The sequence below is a fragment of the Bombina bombina genome, chromosome 1, assembly GCF_027579735.1.
Source record: "Bombina bombina isolate aBomBom1 chromosome 1, aBomBom1.pri, whole genome shotgun sequence".
In the NCBI taxonomy this organism is placed as follows: Eukaryota; Metazoa; Chordata; class Amphibia; order Anura; family Bombinatoridae; genus Bombina; species Bombina bombina.
In genome coordinates this window covers 1,177,883,304-1,177,900,921 of record NC_069499.1, presented here as the reverse complement: position 1 = coordinate 1,177,900,921, position 17,618 = coordinate 1,177,883,304, and the positions used below count along the sequence as shown (strand labels likewise).

The 17,618-nt window shown below is 39.3% G+C and overlaps 1 protein-coding gene across 1 annotated transcript in view; it reads right to left on the bottom strand.

Annotated features, from left to right (window-relative positions):
• The window catches only part of LOC128663856 (serine/threonine-protein kinase tousled-like 2), an 894,029-nt gene that overhangs the window by 351,795 nt on the left and 524,616 nt on the right, over window positions 1-17,618 (bottom strand). The window contains exons 12-13 of the mRNA XM_053718402.1: window positions 11,658-11,866; window positions 5,042-5,220 (exon numbers count right to left, since the gene is read on the bottom strand). Of these exons, the coding sequence (XP_053574377.1) occupies window positions 5,042-5,220; window positions 11,658-11,866 (388 nt within the window). The remainder of the gene's footprint in view (window positions 1-5,041; window positions 5,221-11,657; window positions 11,867-17,618) is intronic.

Sequence of the window (17,618 nt, the reverse complement as noted above, 5' to 3'; positions counted from 1 at the left end):
GTTTAGTAGCTTATTCTTGGAAGACGCATCAGCCGACCAAGATTTCAACCAAAGCGCTCTGCGCGCCACAATAGCAAACCCAGAGTTCTTAGCCGCTAACTTAGCCAATTGCAAAGAGGCGTCTAGAGTGAAAGAATTAGCCAATTTGAGAGCATTGATTCTGTCCATAATCTCCTCATAAGGAGGAGAGTCACTATCGAGCACCTTAAGCAGTTCATCAAACCAGAAATATGCGGCAGTAGTGACAGGGACAATGCATGAAATGGGTTGTAGAAGGTAACCCTGCTGAACAAACATCCTTTTAAGCAAACCTTCTAATTTTTTATCCATAGGATCTTTGAAAGCACAACTATCCTCTATGGGAATAGTGGTGCGTTTGTTTAAAGTAGAAACCGCTCCCTCGACCTTGGGGACTGACTGCCATAAGTCCTTTCTGGGGTCGACCATAGGAAACAATTTTTTAAATATGGGGGGAGGGACGAAAGGAATACCGGGCCTTTCCCATTCTTTATTAACAATGTCCGCCACCCGCTTGGGTATAGGAAAAGCTTCTGGGAGCCCCGGCACCTCTAGGAACTTGTCCATTTTACATAGTTTCTCTGGGATGACTAAATTTTCACAATCATCCAGAGTGGATAATACCTCCTTAAGCAAAATGCGGAGATGTTCCAATTTAAATTTAAATGTAATCACATCAGATTCAGCCTGCTGAGAAATGTTCCCTAAATCAGTAATTTCTCCCTCAGACAAAACCTCCCTGGCCCCCTCAGATTGGGTTAGGGGCCCTCCAGAGATATTAATATCAGCGTCGTCATGCTCTTCAGTAACTAAAACAGAGCAGCCACGCTTACGCTGACAAGGGTTCATTTTGGCTAAAATGTTTTTGACAGAATTATCCATTACAGCCGTTAATTGTTGCATAGTAAGGAGTATTGGCGCGCTAGATGTACTAGGGGCCTCCTGAGTGGGCAAGACTCGTGTAGACGAAGGAGGGAATGATGCAGTACCATGCTTACTCCCCTCACTTGAGGAATCATCTTGGGCATCATTGTCATTATCACATAAATCACATTTATTTAAATGAATAGGAATTCTGGCTTCCCCACATTCAGAACACAGTCTATCTGGTAGTTCAGACATGTTAAACAGGCATAAACTTGATCAGAAAGTACAAAAAAACGTTTTAAAATAAAACCGTTACTGTCACTTTAAATTTTAAACTGAACACACTTTATTACTGCAATTGCGAAAAAACATGAAGGAATTGTTCAAAATTCATCAAATTTTCACCACAGCGTCTTAAAGCCTTGAAAATATTGCACACCAATTTTGGAAGCTTTAACCCTTAAAATAACGGAACCGGAGCCGTTTAAAGCTTTAAACCCCTTTACAGTCCCTGGTATCTGCTTTGCTGAGACCCAACCAAACCCAAAGGGGAATACGATACCAAATGACGCCTTCAGAAGTCTTTTATAAGTATCAGAGCTCCTCTCACATGCGACTGCATGCCATGCCTCTCAAAAATAAGTGCGCAACACCGGCGCGAAAATGAGACTCTGCCTATGCTTTGGGAAAGCCCCTAAAGAATAAGGTGTCTAAAACAGTGCCTGCCGATATTATTATATCAAAATACCCAGATAAAATGATTCCTCAAGGCTAAATATGTGTTAATAATCAATCGATTTAGCCCAGAAAAAGTCTACAGTTTAAATAAGCCCTTATGAAGCCCTTATTTACAATCGTAATAAACATGGCTTACCGGATCCCATAGGGAAAATGACAGCTTCCAGCATTACATCGTCTTGTTAGAATGTGTCATACCTCAAGCAGCAAGGGACTGCAAACTGTTCCCCCAACTGAAGTTAATTGCTCTCAACAGTCCTGTGTGGAACAGCCATGGATTTTAGTTACGGTTGCTAAAATCATTTTCCTCATACAAACAGAATTCTTCATCTCTTTTCTGTTTCTGAGTAAATAGTACGTACCAGCACTATTTGAAAATAACAAACTCTTGATTGAATAATGAAAAACTACAGTTAAACACTAAAAAACTCTAAGCCATCTCCGTGGAGATGTTGCCTGTACAACGGCAAAGAGAATGACTGGGGTAGGCGGAGCCTAGGAGGGATCATGTGACCAGCTTTGCTGGGCTCTTTGCCATTTCCTGTTGGGGAAGAGAATATCCCACAAGTAAGGATGACGCCGTGGACCGGACACACCTATGTTGGAGAAAGGTGTCTAACACAGCGCCTGCCGTTTAATAAACGTTCCCAAAGTTTATAAATGCAAATTGTCAGCATAAATATGCATAAAATGCCCAAATAAAGCAATCGATTTAGCCCATAAGAATGTCTACCAGTTTTTTAGCCCATAATAAGCCCTTTATTCTGTTTGTTTGACTAAGAAAATGGCTTACCGGTCCCCATGAGGGGAAATGACAGCCTTCCAGCATTACATGGTCTTGTTAGAAATATGGCTAGTCATACCTTAAGCAGAAAAGTCTGCTAACTGTTTCCCCCAACTGAAGTTACTTCATCTCAACAGTCCTATGTGGAAACAGCAATCGATTTTAGTTACTGTCTGCTAAAATCATCTTCCTCTCACAAACAGAAATCTTCATCCTTTTCTGTTTCAGAGTAAATAGTACATACCAGCACTATTTTAAAATAACAAACACTTGATAGAAGAATAAAAAACTACATTTAAACACCAAAAAACTCTTAACCATCTCCGTGGAGATGTTGCCTGTGCAACGGCAAAGAGAATGACTGGGGTGGGCGGAGCCTAGGAGGGACTATATGGCCAGCTTTGCTGGGACTCTTTGCCATTTCCTGTTGGGGAAGAGAATATCCCACAAGTAAGGATGACGCCGTGGACCGGACACACCAATGTTGGAGAAATATTTGCTATGGAGTTATCCATTACTGCCGTTAATTGTTGCATAGTAATAAGCATTGGCGCGCTAGAAGTACTAGGGGCCTCCTGCGTGGGCAAAACTGGTGTAGACACAGAAGGAGATGATGTAGAACTATGTCTACTCCCTTCATCTGATGAATCCTCTTGGGCAACTTTACTATCTGTGGCAGTACTGTCCTTACTTTGTTTGGACGCTATGGCACAATTATCACACAATTTTGAAGGGGGAGACACATTGATCTTCATACATATAGAACATAGCTTATCTGAAGGTGCAGACATGTTAAACAGGCTTAAACTTGTCAAGAAAGTACAAAAACAGTTTTAAAACAAAACCGTTACTGTCTCTTTAAATTTTAAACAGGGCACACTTTATTACTGAATATGTGAAAAAGTATGAAGGAATTGTTCAAAATTTACCAAATTTTCACCAGTGTCTTAAAGCATTAAAAGTATTATACACCAAATTTCAGAGCATTAACCCTTAAAATAAAGAAACCGGAGCCGGTTACAGTTTTAACCCCTCTACAGTCCCAGCTACAGCCTTTGCTGCGACTTTACCAAATCCAGGGGGGAATACGATACCAAATGAAGCCTTCTAGGAGCTTTTCCAACCACTTTCAGATCCACACACATGCATCTGCATGTCTTGCTCTCAAAAGTAACTGCGCAGTAATGGCGCGAAAATGAGGCTCAGCCTACAACTGGGAAGGCCCTTCCTGACTGGAAAGGTGTCTAACTCAGTGCCTGACGTTAAAAAACGTTCCCCAAGTTTGTAAGTGTGAATTTCAAACATAAAGATGTATAAAATGCCCAAATAAAGCAATCGATTTTGCCCATAAAAGTGTCTACCAGTTTTATAGCCCATATTAAGCCCTTTATTCTGTTTTAGACTAAGAAAATGGCTTACCGGTCCCCATGAGGGGAAATGACAGCCTTCCAGCATTACACAGTCTTGTTAGAAATATGGCTAGTCATACCTTAAGCAGAAAAGTCTGCTAACTGTTTCCCCCAACTGAAGTTACTTCATCTCAACAGTCCTATGTGGAAACAGCAACCGATTTTAGTTACTGCTGCTAAAATCATCTTCCTCTCACAAACAGAATTCTTCATCTTTTTCTGTTTCAGAGTAAATAGTACATACCAGCACTATTTTAAAATAACAAACTCTTGATAGTAGAATAAAAAACTACAACTAAACACCACATACTCTTAACCATCTCCGTGGAGATGTTGCCTGTGCAACGGCAAAGAGAATGACTGGGGTGGGCGGAGCCTAGGAGGGACTATATGGACAGCTTTTGCTGGGCTCTTTGCCATTTCCTGTTGGGGAAGAGATATTTCCCACAAGTAAGGATGACGCCGTGGACCGGACACACCAATGTTGGAGAAAGTTACTATTGTTTCAGCAGTATATGCTCACATAGTATGTGTAACATCAAGATCCAAACACTATGCCTGCTTAGAGAGCCAACAGTGTTGTGTATTGTGTCAGTGCAGATTTCATTTGTGTCCTACAAGCCACGGCTGAATCTCAAAAAGTGTACTTCTCAAATACTCGTGCACAGGGCACTCGTAGCACGTATGTATAACAAAAACAATACATTTTACAAGAAGCGTTTTTGCTTCTAATCGAAGTACATAGCAAAAATGTTTTAAAAAATTTAAAATGCAACTATACACACACAAGTGTCAACAGCATCATGTTGCCTCTAAATGTGTGCTATTTTCCAAAATACAATTTTTAAGCCTACCATTTAATTTTAGTTCTGCTACATCTGTTTTTTCTTCTTCTTAATTTAATATATTTTGTCCTCTCAGATTTCTCTGGTTCTGAAATTATTAATGTCTGGTCTTTTGGATTAGTTTTCCAGTCAGCAAAATCATGACATAATTCTGAGAGATATAAGGCTAACACAGGTATCTCGGGTACGTTAAAAACCTCCTAACGCTGGTTCTCATACAAGTCATGCCCTGACTTGGCTGCCATTCAGAACAGTTTTCCTATTTTAAACTCTCACAGACACTTAGAACTAAAATCCGCCCAACGCTCTACCAATCTGGCACAAATACATTTATGGATACCACTAACTGCCAAATCAAAACTTTTAACACTGTTACTTACGCTTCATTCTCTGCACCGTTTGTCTTGTTTTTGCGGGGTTTCTGTTCATTGTTAGCTGGCAGTGTCTGCCCCATAGCAGGTGGTTTCCTCTTGGCCAGCATCTTTCTTTGTCGTTCAATCTCTTCCCTTTGGGAGTTTATTCTTTCCTGCTGTCTGTGAGGAAAAATGGATTGGTTTAATAAAATATAAAACATTTTTTATTATAAAGCCATATATTAAATGATAAACAAATATATTATTTTAACTACTTATAACCATAAGGTTTGTAAACAGAAAAAAAACAATATGTACAAACATCCTTCTCAACAGCTCAAAACAAAATCACAAGTCTTATCCAGTTAGAATGCTAGGGAATATTCTGCTTTTTTTATATCGTTTTATGTGTCTCCATCAAGCAATAAAAGTTTTTGTGAATTTGAATGCTTGGAAGGCTTGCTGGTTATCTTGCTTGCTAGAAAAAAACAATGGCAATTGTATGGCAACATAATAAGTATATTAAAAGGAAACAGTATGAGATTGTGTTCCCCTTCTCTATCTTTTCTGCTGAAGATAAATTGGGGCAGATATAAAACTGGCAATAAGAGACTGTCCAAATAGAGATAAATAGAAATATAGTTAAACATGGTGGCACCCATTACTTTACAGAAACTAAAGTACTTAATTTAAAGGGCCATGATAGCCAAATGTTGAAACACTTGAAAGTGATGCAGCATAGCTGTAAAAAGCTGACTAGAAAATATCACCTGAACATCTCTATGTAAAAAAGATAGATATTTTACTAAAAAATTCCTCAGTAGCCACATCCCATTGTAAAGGACTTCTAAGCAGCAAATCAGTATGTCTGTCCCGGGACACCTAAGGGAGTGAGCTGACATGAACACTCATCTTATTTCCCTATTCAGTTTAAGGAAGTTTACTATGAAATCTCATGAAAGTTAAGTGAAATCTCATGAGATAACAGTAAGACTGATGCTGATTGGCTGCTGTTCATTTCTTTATTTTTATTTTTTTTACCTGCAGCTGAGCAACAGCTGAAGTATATTTTTTTACACATACTTACTCTGCTGAGCTGAGGAAATTGTGAGGTAAAATATCTTCCTTTTTTACATAGAGATGCTCAGGTGATATTTTCCTTTCAGCTTTTTACAGTTATACTGCATCAGTTTCAAGTGATTTGGCATATGAGTATTATGTCCCTTTAAATATTGAAAATATAAGTGTAAAGCTTTAGATTGAATAAACATAATTGTAAAAATATTTTCAATATTTAATCAACAATTGTAAAAAATACACCTACATATATCAGCTGTAGTAGGACCCTATTTAAGTAAAGAATTGGAAGTATTCTTAAAGGGACAGTCAAAACCAACATTGTTATTGTTTAAAAAGATAGATGACACCTTTACTACCCATTCCCCAGCTTTGCACAACCAACATTGTTATAGTAATATACTTTATAACATTTAAACCTCTAAATTTCTGCCTGTTTCTAAGCCAATTTTCAGATAAACAAACCCCAGAAACTAATGTTTAGAGTAAATCGGATTAGGAATGTAAGCATTCTTTAATCTAATAGGGACATAAATTGACTACAGCTGGCTTGGAGAAGAAAAAAAACCATGCCAAAATAAATTTGTGTACAAAGCAAGAGTAATAGTGATATTCTGTTTCAGGGCCGTATATACATTATATATACAACTTTTAACAATTAAAAGTGGCAACAATATGGCTACAAGTTTCTATATATCAAAAGTTAAAAACATACTTACCCATAGACACTTGTCCACTAATCATTGAGTAGCAGACAGCCAAACCAGTACTGAAACATATCAGCAAAGGCAATGAAATAGGAGTATAATGTTGATCTGTAGAGGGAGGCAGAAGATTAAACTCTGCAACCATATTTACAGAGAGCCCAAGAAAAGATTTCCCAGAGGCAAACACATGGTGTCATGAGGCAGTACTCCCTTCACATCCCTCTGTCAAGCAATGTACTCTGAGGGGAACCAGGCATCAATATGCTCTGAAGCACCTTTCACTGAAGAATCAAGCACATCATGATTCAACCACCTACTAAAGAGGCAAAGTAAAAACTAAGGTATGAGTGAGGTGGGAGGGGTTTTATAGGCATTTTGGGTTTGGGAAACTTTGCCTACTGCTAGTGGTAGGAATGTATATCCAATATGTAACAGGTAATGGACTCTCGCCACCTATATGAAAGAAAGTATATTAAGATCACCATGTTGGCTGTGCAAAACTGGGGGATCGATAATAAAGGGACAGTCAACTACAAAAAATACTTAAATTATGCTTACCTGATATTTTTCTTTTTTTTAGATGGAAAGAGACCACAGCTGCATTCACTACTTTTGGGAATTTAGAACCTGGCCACCAGGAGGAGGCAAAGACATCCCAGCCAAAGGCTTAAATACTCCTCCCACTTCCCTCATCCCCCAGTCATTCTGCCAAGGAACAAGGTACAGTAGAAGAAAAAGGGTGAAAAGGTGTCAGAAGAACAAAAGTCCACATCTGCATTCATTACTTTTTGGAAAACTTTACCAAAGCTATAGAGGACACTGAATGCAAAAACGGAGGTTACAAGAGGCGGCCCATTCTGAGGGCACCTGGCCTGAAAACCCCTACCCAACAAAATCCTGCTTCGTCCGAAGCCGAGAACAACTTTGGAAAAAAAGGAAAAGGCCCAAGGACACTGATTCGCAGATAGTCCACAGCCTTGCTAGAGAGAAGTGCAATAGATCTGTAGGAAGACCTGTCAAATCTCTCTTAGACAGTCTCTACGTAGAGAGACCAATTTCCAACAGGTTGAATAGAGCCCACAGAGCAGCAGATGCTGCCCCTTACAGCAATAAGCCACCCGATCCCACCTACACACAGGACAGGGACCCTCCAGAGAGAGGAAATCCCAACTCATAAGGAAGATAAACTATCCCCTCCAAAGGTAAGGGCACAGATAACAGTGTACATGTCCACAAGACATGAAGCCATAGTATTATCAAAACACAGACCAATTGAAAAATCATCCAGACACCACTGTTGACCCAACAGAGAATAAAAAAAAATCCCCATAGAGGAGCACACTCTGTCCGGTGGACAAGTCAGGCCTTAAAGTTTATGACCAGTACCTAAAGGTGGATGAAAACTCTGGCCTACCTGCTTGCAAGCCCATGAGCTAGACCCTATGTTGCAACATAGGGTCCCTGAAAAAAAAACAAACGTCCCGAACCAGTCCATCAGATCATAAGTCTCCAGACATCCAAGAAGGATCCAAGACAAGAACTCCAGACCCAGGACCCAGAATCGTCCTAGAACGAATGACACCCTCAAGGAACACAAGATACCCTGTCTGAAGCAATCAGACCTTACAGGGGATGAGAACCGGAAAACCCGGAGAACGGGTATAGGACCGACTCGTAATTCCCAGGCCAAAGAGAAGAGAACACCCATAGCCGGGGTTCAACACCCCCCCAGCAAGGTATTAGGTCACGACAAAGTCATGCAATTTCTCTAGAGCCCAAAGGCCCCAAGGGCAGCACTAAGGGAAATGAAAACGAGAACAGAGTCACCCGAAAGAGAGTAGAAGGCTAGTCTCCATAATCCTTTCAGATTAACGTTCCAGATGACTACACCCAAGGGAAGAGAATGCAAAGCATCCCGAAACCAGGCAGAAAAACACCTGCTATTGCGCCCCTGATATGGAGACGACTAACTCCCGAAGGAAGACAAAGCCTCATGGCATTCACTTCCTAATTAAGCAGCCAAGGTCACCACAAAAACCGGACGAAGTTCAGAAAATCTCAACCCAAAGGAAGAGAACCTCTAAAAAGGAATAAGTCCTAAAAGGACACTTCCAAAGAGACCAAAAAAGGCAAAACCGTGAGAATGGCAGTATGAAGGACCTAAATCCTCCAAACATACAGGCAACGTTCCAAGCAGCATCCGAGGACCCGGCAAATGAACCGGAAATGACGCCGGTCAGTAGAAAAAACAGTCCTCCCACTAAGTCAAACGGAGTGCCGTAGCAGTGGCGAAACCAAGCCACTTAATACAAGTACAAACGAAGGAAAGCAGGCACTGCGTCCAGGAATCCTTAAAACCAAAAATACTTTATTGAAAAATATTAAAAAGTTCACAGCTACATACGCTGTATTTCATGCACATAGTACAAGGCAGGAGTATGTAAGACACAGACTGACTAGTTTCGCGTCCCTGTAGGACACTTATTCATAGACATATTTAGGATGTGGAGTGGCCTGTACTTAAAGGGGAAACTTGTACTTGATAGGCTGCTGAACGCTTATTCAATTAATTAATTAATTAAACAGCCAAATCTCAATTAACCCCTGAAGGCACAGGTCACTCAGTTTGTTATCATAAAAGAAATAATTAAAAACAAAGTAATGATCCTCTCTATAATATTGTATCTATACATATAAAAATAATAATAATCTCACTCAAATAACATATCTGTGATGAAATTACACTTAGACAAATTGTAAGAAGGATGGAAAAAAATTGCACTTTAAAGTTCTAAAAAATATACCAAGATGTTGTTTCAACAAGGATTGCTATTCACCTGTCCCTATATAAATCAACCAAATTGGTTATAAGTGTAAACACTAAATTTGGTATTGAGACTTATCAAATAAGAAATTTAAAGCCAAATTTAAATTTTCAAGAACACCCAGAGTTACAAACATTAAATTATTTTATTTTAAATATTGATATATATGGTAGGGGTAAGGATAGGATGTAATAAATATATCTTACAACTATTGTAGATAGTAATTAATTGAATTCTTTAGTTGTCAATAAAGAAATTTATATCACATTCACGATTCATCCCTGAGGGTGAACATGTCTGTAGCTTTAACATCCAAAATAATTCCTTTTTTTCTAAACATTTTAATTTATTGCCTCCTCTTATAGATGTAGTGGCAGTATCAATAATTTTTATGTTCATGTCGGCCACATTGGTGAAATGGTAGCCATTAAAGTGGTTAGCAACCGCGGAATCCTTATTGTAATTTTTAGTGTCTCTAGTATGTTCATTGAATCGCTTTCTGGCCTCCCTAGAGGTTTGACCTGTGTACTGTAATTGGCATAAATTGCAGGTGAGTAGGTAAACCACAAAAGTGGTACTACAATTTGCATAGAAATCTGTAGTAAATTATTTTCCTGTGCTGGTACTTATAAACTGATCACCTTCCTGGATGTGTGAACACATATTGCAGTTACGCCTACCGCATTTATAATTTCCCTTGTGTTTAAGCCAATCCTGTTTTTTACATTGGTTCTCATAACTAGGCTAGGGGATATTGCTTGGCCTAGTGTTTTGGATTTTTTAGGGACATATTTGATATTATTGAGGAAAGGTTTCAATATATCATCTCCTGAGAGAATGTGAGTGTTTTTTTTTAAATTTTAACAATCTCATGGTATTGTTTAGAATACGCTGTAGTAAAGACTATGGCATCTTTGAAACTTGAATCTTTTTGTTATCTGCGTTTTGTGTTTTGTAAACTCTGTTATAGTTTTTAATTTCCTTACAACATTTTTCCAGACTGTTAGTATTATAGCCCCTACAGATCAATCTATTCTTGAGATCCAATGATTGTGACTCATATTTCATCTGACTTGGTGTTTCTTCGAATTCTGATAAATTGACTGCGAGGTATAGCTTTAACCACATGTGTGGGGTGTTGAGAAGTGGGGTATAAAATAGTGTTTCCTGCTGTTTCTTTACGAAAGGTGCTGGTAACAATACTATTGTCACTGATCTGTAGTGTAAGATCTAAATAATTAACACTATTAGTGTTAAACATCCCTGTAAATTTAAGGTTAAATGAATTCACATTGATATATTCCAAAAATATATCAAACTGTGTTACATTCAATGGTTTTTATTACAATGACCAGCAGGTCATCGATGTAACGAACGTATAGTAGAATGTCTTCAAGCCAAGGGTTGTGTATACTATAGATATGTGACAATTCCCACCAGGAGACGTATAAATTGGCAAATGCAGGGGCGAATTTAGCCCCCGTGGCGGTGCCACATATCTGATTGTAAAACAACCCATCAAACCAAAAGTAGTTGTGGGAGAGTAAGAATCTTAACACATCTCCCACATATTGTTTCGTGTAGATATTTAAATCCATCTCTCTTTGTAAGAAAAATTCTACTGCTTTTACCCCTGATTCCTGAGGAATACAGGTATAAAGAGAACACACATCGATAACCACCCAGGAATAACCATCCTTCCAATCAACAGTGTCCATAATTTTAATAAGCTGGGCACTATCTTTAAGATGGGAAAGCTGTTTTTTAGCTATGGGTTGTAAGATTTTGCCTAAACATGCCCCCAAAGGCTCAAACAAGGACCCCACCCCTGAGACAACGGGTCTCCCAGGGGGGGAAATGGGGTCCTTGTGAACCTTGGGGACATGGTAGAAAATGGGAGTGAGAGGATGGTCAGGAATTAGATTAGAGATATCTTTGTCGCCAAAAAACCCCAAAGTTACACCTTCCATTACAATAGATTGCAATTTCTTTTTATATGTAAAAATGGGATTGCCAGGGAGTTTTTTTATATACCTCAGTATCATTAAGCTGTTTGAGGGCTTCAGCAAAATATGCCTCTTTATCTTGAATAACAATGCTACCACCCTTGTCTGCATTTTTAATGACAATACTGGTGTTGTCTTGAAGTGACTTTAAAGCCTGTTTTTCCTTATAGGACAGATTATGGGTGGCAGCATTGGTATTATCTCTTTTCGTCTCAGGTGTGGGGTCCTTGTTTGAGCCTTTGGGGGCATGATTAGACGAAATCTTACAACCCATAGCTAAAAAAACAGCTTTCCTATCTTAAAGATAGTGCCCAGCTTATTAAAATTATGGACACTGTTGATTCGAAGGATAGCTATTCCTGGGTGGTTATTGATGTGTGTTCTCTTTATACCTGTATTCCTCAGGAATCAGGGGTAAAAGCAGTACAATTTTTCTTACAAAGAGAGATGGATTTACATATCTACACAAAACAATATGTGGGAGATGTGTTAAGATTCTTACTCTCCCACAACTACTTTTGGTTTGATGGGTTGTTTTACAATCAGATATGTGGCACCGCCATGGGGGCTAAATTCGCCCCTGCATTTGCCAATTTATACGTCTCCTGGTGGGAGTTGTCACATATCTATAGTATACACAACCCTTGGCTTGAAGACATTCTACTATACGTTCGTTACATCGATGACCTGCTGGTCATTGTAAAAAAAACATTGAATGTAACAGAGTTTGATACATTTTTGGAATATATCAATGTGAATTCATTTAACCTTAAATTTACAGGGATGTTTAGCACTAATAGTGTTAATTATTTAGATCTTACACTACAGATCAGTGACAATAGTATTGTTACCAGCACCTTTCGTAAAGAAACAGCAGGTAACACTATTTTATACGTCACTTCTCAACACCCCACGCATGTGGTTAAAGCTATACCTCGCGGTCAATTTATCAGAATTTGAAGAAACACCAAGTCAGATGAAATATGAGTCACAATCATTGCATCTCAAGAATAGATTGATCTGTAGGGGCTAACCGTCTGGAAAAACGTCGTAAGAAAATTAAAAACTATAACAGAGTTTACAAAACACAAAACGCAGATAACAAAAAAGATTCAAGTTTCAAAGATGCCATAGTCTTTACTACAGCGTATTCTAAACAATACCATGAGATTGTTAAAATTTTAAAAAAATACTCACATTCTCTCAGGAGATGATATATTGAAACCTTTCATCAATAGTATCAAACATGCCCCTAAAAAATCCAAAACACTAGGCCAAGCAATATCCCCTAGACTAGTTATGAGAACTAATGTAAAAAAACAGGATTGGCTTAAACACAAGGGAAATTATAAATGCGGTAGGCGTAACTGCAATATGTGTTCACACATCCAGGAAGGTGATCAGTTTATAAGTACCAGCACAGGAAAATAATTTACTACAGATTTCTATGCAAATTGTAGTACCACTTTTGTGGTTTACCTACTCACCTGCAATTTATGCCAATTACAGTACACAGGTCAAACCTCTAGGGAGGCCAGAAAGCGATTCAATGAACATACTAGAGACACTAAAAATTACAATAAGGATTCCGCGGTTGCTAACCACTTTAATGGCTACTATTTCACCAATGTGGCCGACATGAACATAAAAATTATTGATACTGCCACTACATCTATAAGAGGAGGCAATAAATTAAAATGTTTAGAAAAAAAGAAATTATTTTGGATGTTAAAGCTACAGACACGTTCACCCTCAGGGATGAATCGTGAATCAAAAAATTATTGACAACTAAAGAATTCAACTAATTACTATCTACAATAGTTGTAAGATATATTTATTACATCCTATCCTTACCCCTACCATATATATCAATATTTAAAATAAAATAATTTAATGTTTGTAACTCTGGGTGTTCTTGAAAATTTAAATTTGGCTTTAAATTTCTTATTTGATAAGTCTCAATACCAAATTTAGTGTTTACACTTATAACCAATTTGGTTGATTTATATAGGGACAGGTGAATAGCAATCCTTGTTGAAACAACATCTTGTTATATTTTTTATAACTTTAAAGTGCAATTTTTTTCCATCCTTCTTACAATTTGTCTAAGTGTCATTTCATCACAGATATGTTATTTGAGTGAGATTATTATTATTTTCATATGTATAGATACAATATTATAAAGAGGATCATTACTTTGTTTTTAATTATTTCTTTTAGGATAACAAACTGAGTGACCTGTGCCTTCAGGGGTTAATCGAGATTTGGCTGTTTAATTAATTGAATAAGAGTTCAGCAGCCTATCAAGTACAAGTTTTCCCTTTAAGTACAGGCCACTCCACATCCTAAATATGTCTATGAATAAGCGTCCTACAGGGACACGAAACTAGTCAGACAGTCTATGTGTCTTACATACTCCTGCCTTGTACTATGTGCGTGAAATACAGCGGATGTAGTTTGAACTTTTTAATATTTTTCAATAAAGTATTTTTGGTTTTAAGGATTCCTGGACGCAGTGCCTGCTTTCCTTCGTTTGTACTTGACCTAAATTCTCCAACCCACAACGGGGAGGAACACTAGTTCCCGAAAAAAAAAAATCGGAAACGACTGAGCATGTCACCGTGGATTTTAGCGGAGTCCCGGCCCACTAGATTGAAAGGCGAATGAGGAAAACCAATCCCCCATGCCCCTAAGCAACCACGGACACTCAAGGTCCTCTCAGGATGCTAGTTGAAGCTTGTAAAACAAGACAATCACACAATCATATTGTGATCACTAGGCGTCTCACTGGACCAACCAGACATAAAAAAAAGTGCCACGTGTCTGAACTAGGCCTCAAAAGACAGAAGGACTTGTACCCAGTCAGGACCAACCTGAAACCAAGGGCCCCATCACTGTCAAGGTCACATAGAATCTCCCCAGATGATGGAGGGATAAAGAACAGACAGACTATTGTAAACAGAGCGAACAAAATCGCAAGTATCAATTCCAGAGAGGAAAGTTCCTGAAAGAAACATCACACCACAACATGAAATTTAAACCAAATAAAATCATCCTCACAGGATGAAAATAACAGATAAGGCGACCCGTAGGTTATCGCCCAGGAAGAACAGACAGACCCGCAGGACCAGCCCAACAGGGGTCCGAGACTTCCAAGCTCAGAACTGGAAAAGGATACATAAATAACCAAGACTATAAGAAGATTACTTCATCCCCTTATGTCTATGTATGCAAGCCAGTCTTACAGTAAGACTGAGAATCCCCAGACCCATTAGGAGTGGGATCCTCCAGCAACGCCAAAAACGTACCTTGGTAGGAAGGCACGCCAGTCTATAACGAAAGGCGCAACATAACTCTGCAAGGGCAAAAGGGAACACCCCCCCAAAGGTTGACCCCCTGAGGTCCCAGGGGCAGTGGCTCCCCCGGTAGGTAGGCTGAACTAGACAAGGCGATCCCACGCCTGATGAGCCCCAGTTAAAGAAACGCGGACAATATCATAAGCACACTCCCGGGAGGTGCAGATGCGCCAAAGATATAGCCATGTGGAACCGTGTCATAACCTCAGGTGGGAATAGGCCCTAAAGTAGCGTTTGGGTTGCCTGCATGCGTAGTAAGAGCTGATGGTAGGGAACTCGTCTTGTGAGAAATAGAATCTAGAGACGGATGGCTCAGTGGGCACCCGATTCCCTGATCCCGAGGAACAGAGCACTCTAAAACGGCATTCGGAACATAACTGATGGACATGTATCACCTGGGCCAATTCATATTCTTTGCAAGAAGTAGAGTCTGAATCAGAGACATCCGTCTCCAAGATTCCTCCATAACTGGGAAACTGCCGTCTCCAGAGAACCAGACACCAGCGGACCAGGATTTCCCCGTTGCCACACGGTCAGGAAACGGACATTGGGTTACAAGGTAAACTGTGCAGTCCATGCAAAATCGCGCCCGACCGACATAGGCCGCTATGTTCCAAAATAGCCATGAGCCGAAGCAACACTACACAGTAGCAGACAGAATCACATAAACATGATTATAAACCCCCCTGTTCAATAATCCCCCTCAGGAGATATTAACCATTGATTCCTAGATACAAAAAGGAGCCTCACTGAGACCCTATGTGAAAGTTATTCCCGAAAGGTTGTAGCCCCTCTCGGATAAACAGTTGAAATTACAATACATCCATGATGAAAGTAAAATGAAACAATCTTACCGGAATCTACGCCGTGGAACAGGAACACGGCCCTTTAAGTGTGACAGATGATAGCGTCACCTCTGCCATGGACTTGAGAGAAAAAAGCAGGCAGCGAAACTCGTCAACGCTGATTGCTTGTGGAGCTGTTAATATGATTCGGGATGGTTTTCGCAGAAAGACACTCCCTGCATCTCCGGACACTAACTTTCACCCATGCTCTCACTGAGAGGCTGACAGGACTACTTAAAACTACAGTCCCATGCCGAAGAGTACTACCCTCCATAAGAGACTATCAAAAACTTCTGACACTTCTCTGCCAACCTCCTGGGACGAAAGGCAAAGAATGACTGGGGGATGAGAGAAGTGGGAGTATTTCAGCTTTTGGGGTGTTTTTGCCTCCTCCTGGTGGCCAGGTTCTAAATTTCCAAAAGTAATGAATGCAGCTGTGGACTCTTTCCATTTATGAAGAAAATGTTGTTTAAAAGATAGATAATTCCTTTAACACCTCCCTTGGGAAAAAGTGGAGGTATGCCAAATTCAAAAAGGTCAGAGTGATTTCAAGTGTCGCTGTACTAGGCAATGAACTTATTTGTTCAGATACTGAAAACAAATCCCGAAGAAGCAGCCTTGAATTGCAAACATAGCCCTTCATGAGAATACTATAAGGGATACGTACAAAAGTGTAAAGAAGGATAGTATCAAATAATTAAAGAATGTCTGAAAGTAGCAAAACTACATTAAATACAGTTGATCTTCACCAGACCAACTTTATACATGTATTCAATATTTGAGGATATAAAGAAACAGGGTGGATAAAAAAATCCATGTTTTTGATTTGTTTTTTAAATAGGATTTTATAAAACAAAATGCTTTTTGAAGGAAAAAGTCTATTTAAAGCTAGTTTTCTGTTTAAGATACAAACCAATCCAAAAGGTCATTCATTCTGAAATAAAGACTAGTTTTTAATTATGTAGCATGAGGCTGTATATTCATGGCTGTAATGCTAATCCATTCACAATGTCATGATCTCCACATATTCCTGGTTTTGTAGTTCTCAAAACTGAATGTGTATGCAGAAAGAACATGCCTTTTCTTCACAGAAGAGAGACATTAAACTGCTTGGTACAAATACAGGAGAAAGGTAACTACTCACCATGGTATTGTTTTCCCTCCTATACCTGAAGCTCTCTAAACCTGTTATTTAAACTCAGTTGGTAAAGCCCTGCATTTTATACTGGGTGCTGCAATCTTATAGCCAGCGTATTGTTGCTTCCTGTGATAGAAGCAGAGCACGTTCACAGATCTATCCTGTTACAGGCTTTTTGACAGCTGTACCTTTCACTTCAGTGTAGCTCATAACAGAGAGCGGAAACTTTACACTTTGCAGTCTTTTGCTCAGTTTTAAAAACATAATTTATGCTTGCCAGACAAATTCCTTTTCATCCGGATAGGGAGAGTCCACGGCTTCATTCCTTACTGTTTGGAAAATACAACACCACCTGGCCACCAGCAGGTGGCAAAGACACCCTAGCCAAAGGCTTAAATATCCCTCCCACTTCCTCTTTACCCAAGTCATTCTGCTGAGGGAACAAGGAAAAGTAGGAGAAACAATCTGGTATAAATGGTGCCAGAAGAATAAAATAAATAGGGGACCTCCCATAGACAAGAAAAAACGGACGAGGGCCGTGGACTCTCCCTATCCGGAAGGAAAGGAATTTATCTGGTAAGCATAAATTATGTTTTCCTTCCTAAGATAGGCAGAGTCCACGGCTTCATTCCTTACTGTTGGGAAAACCA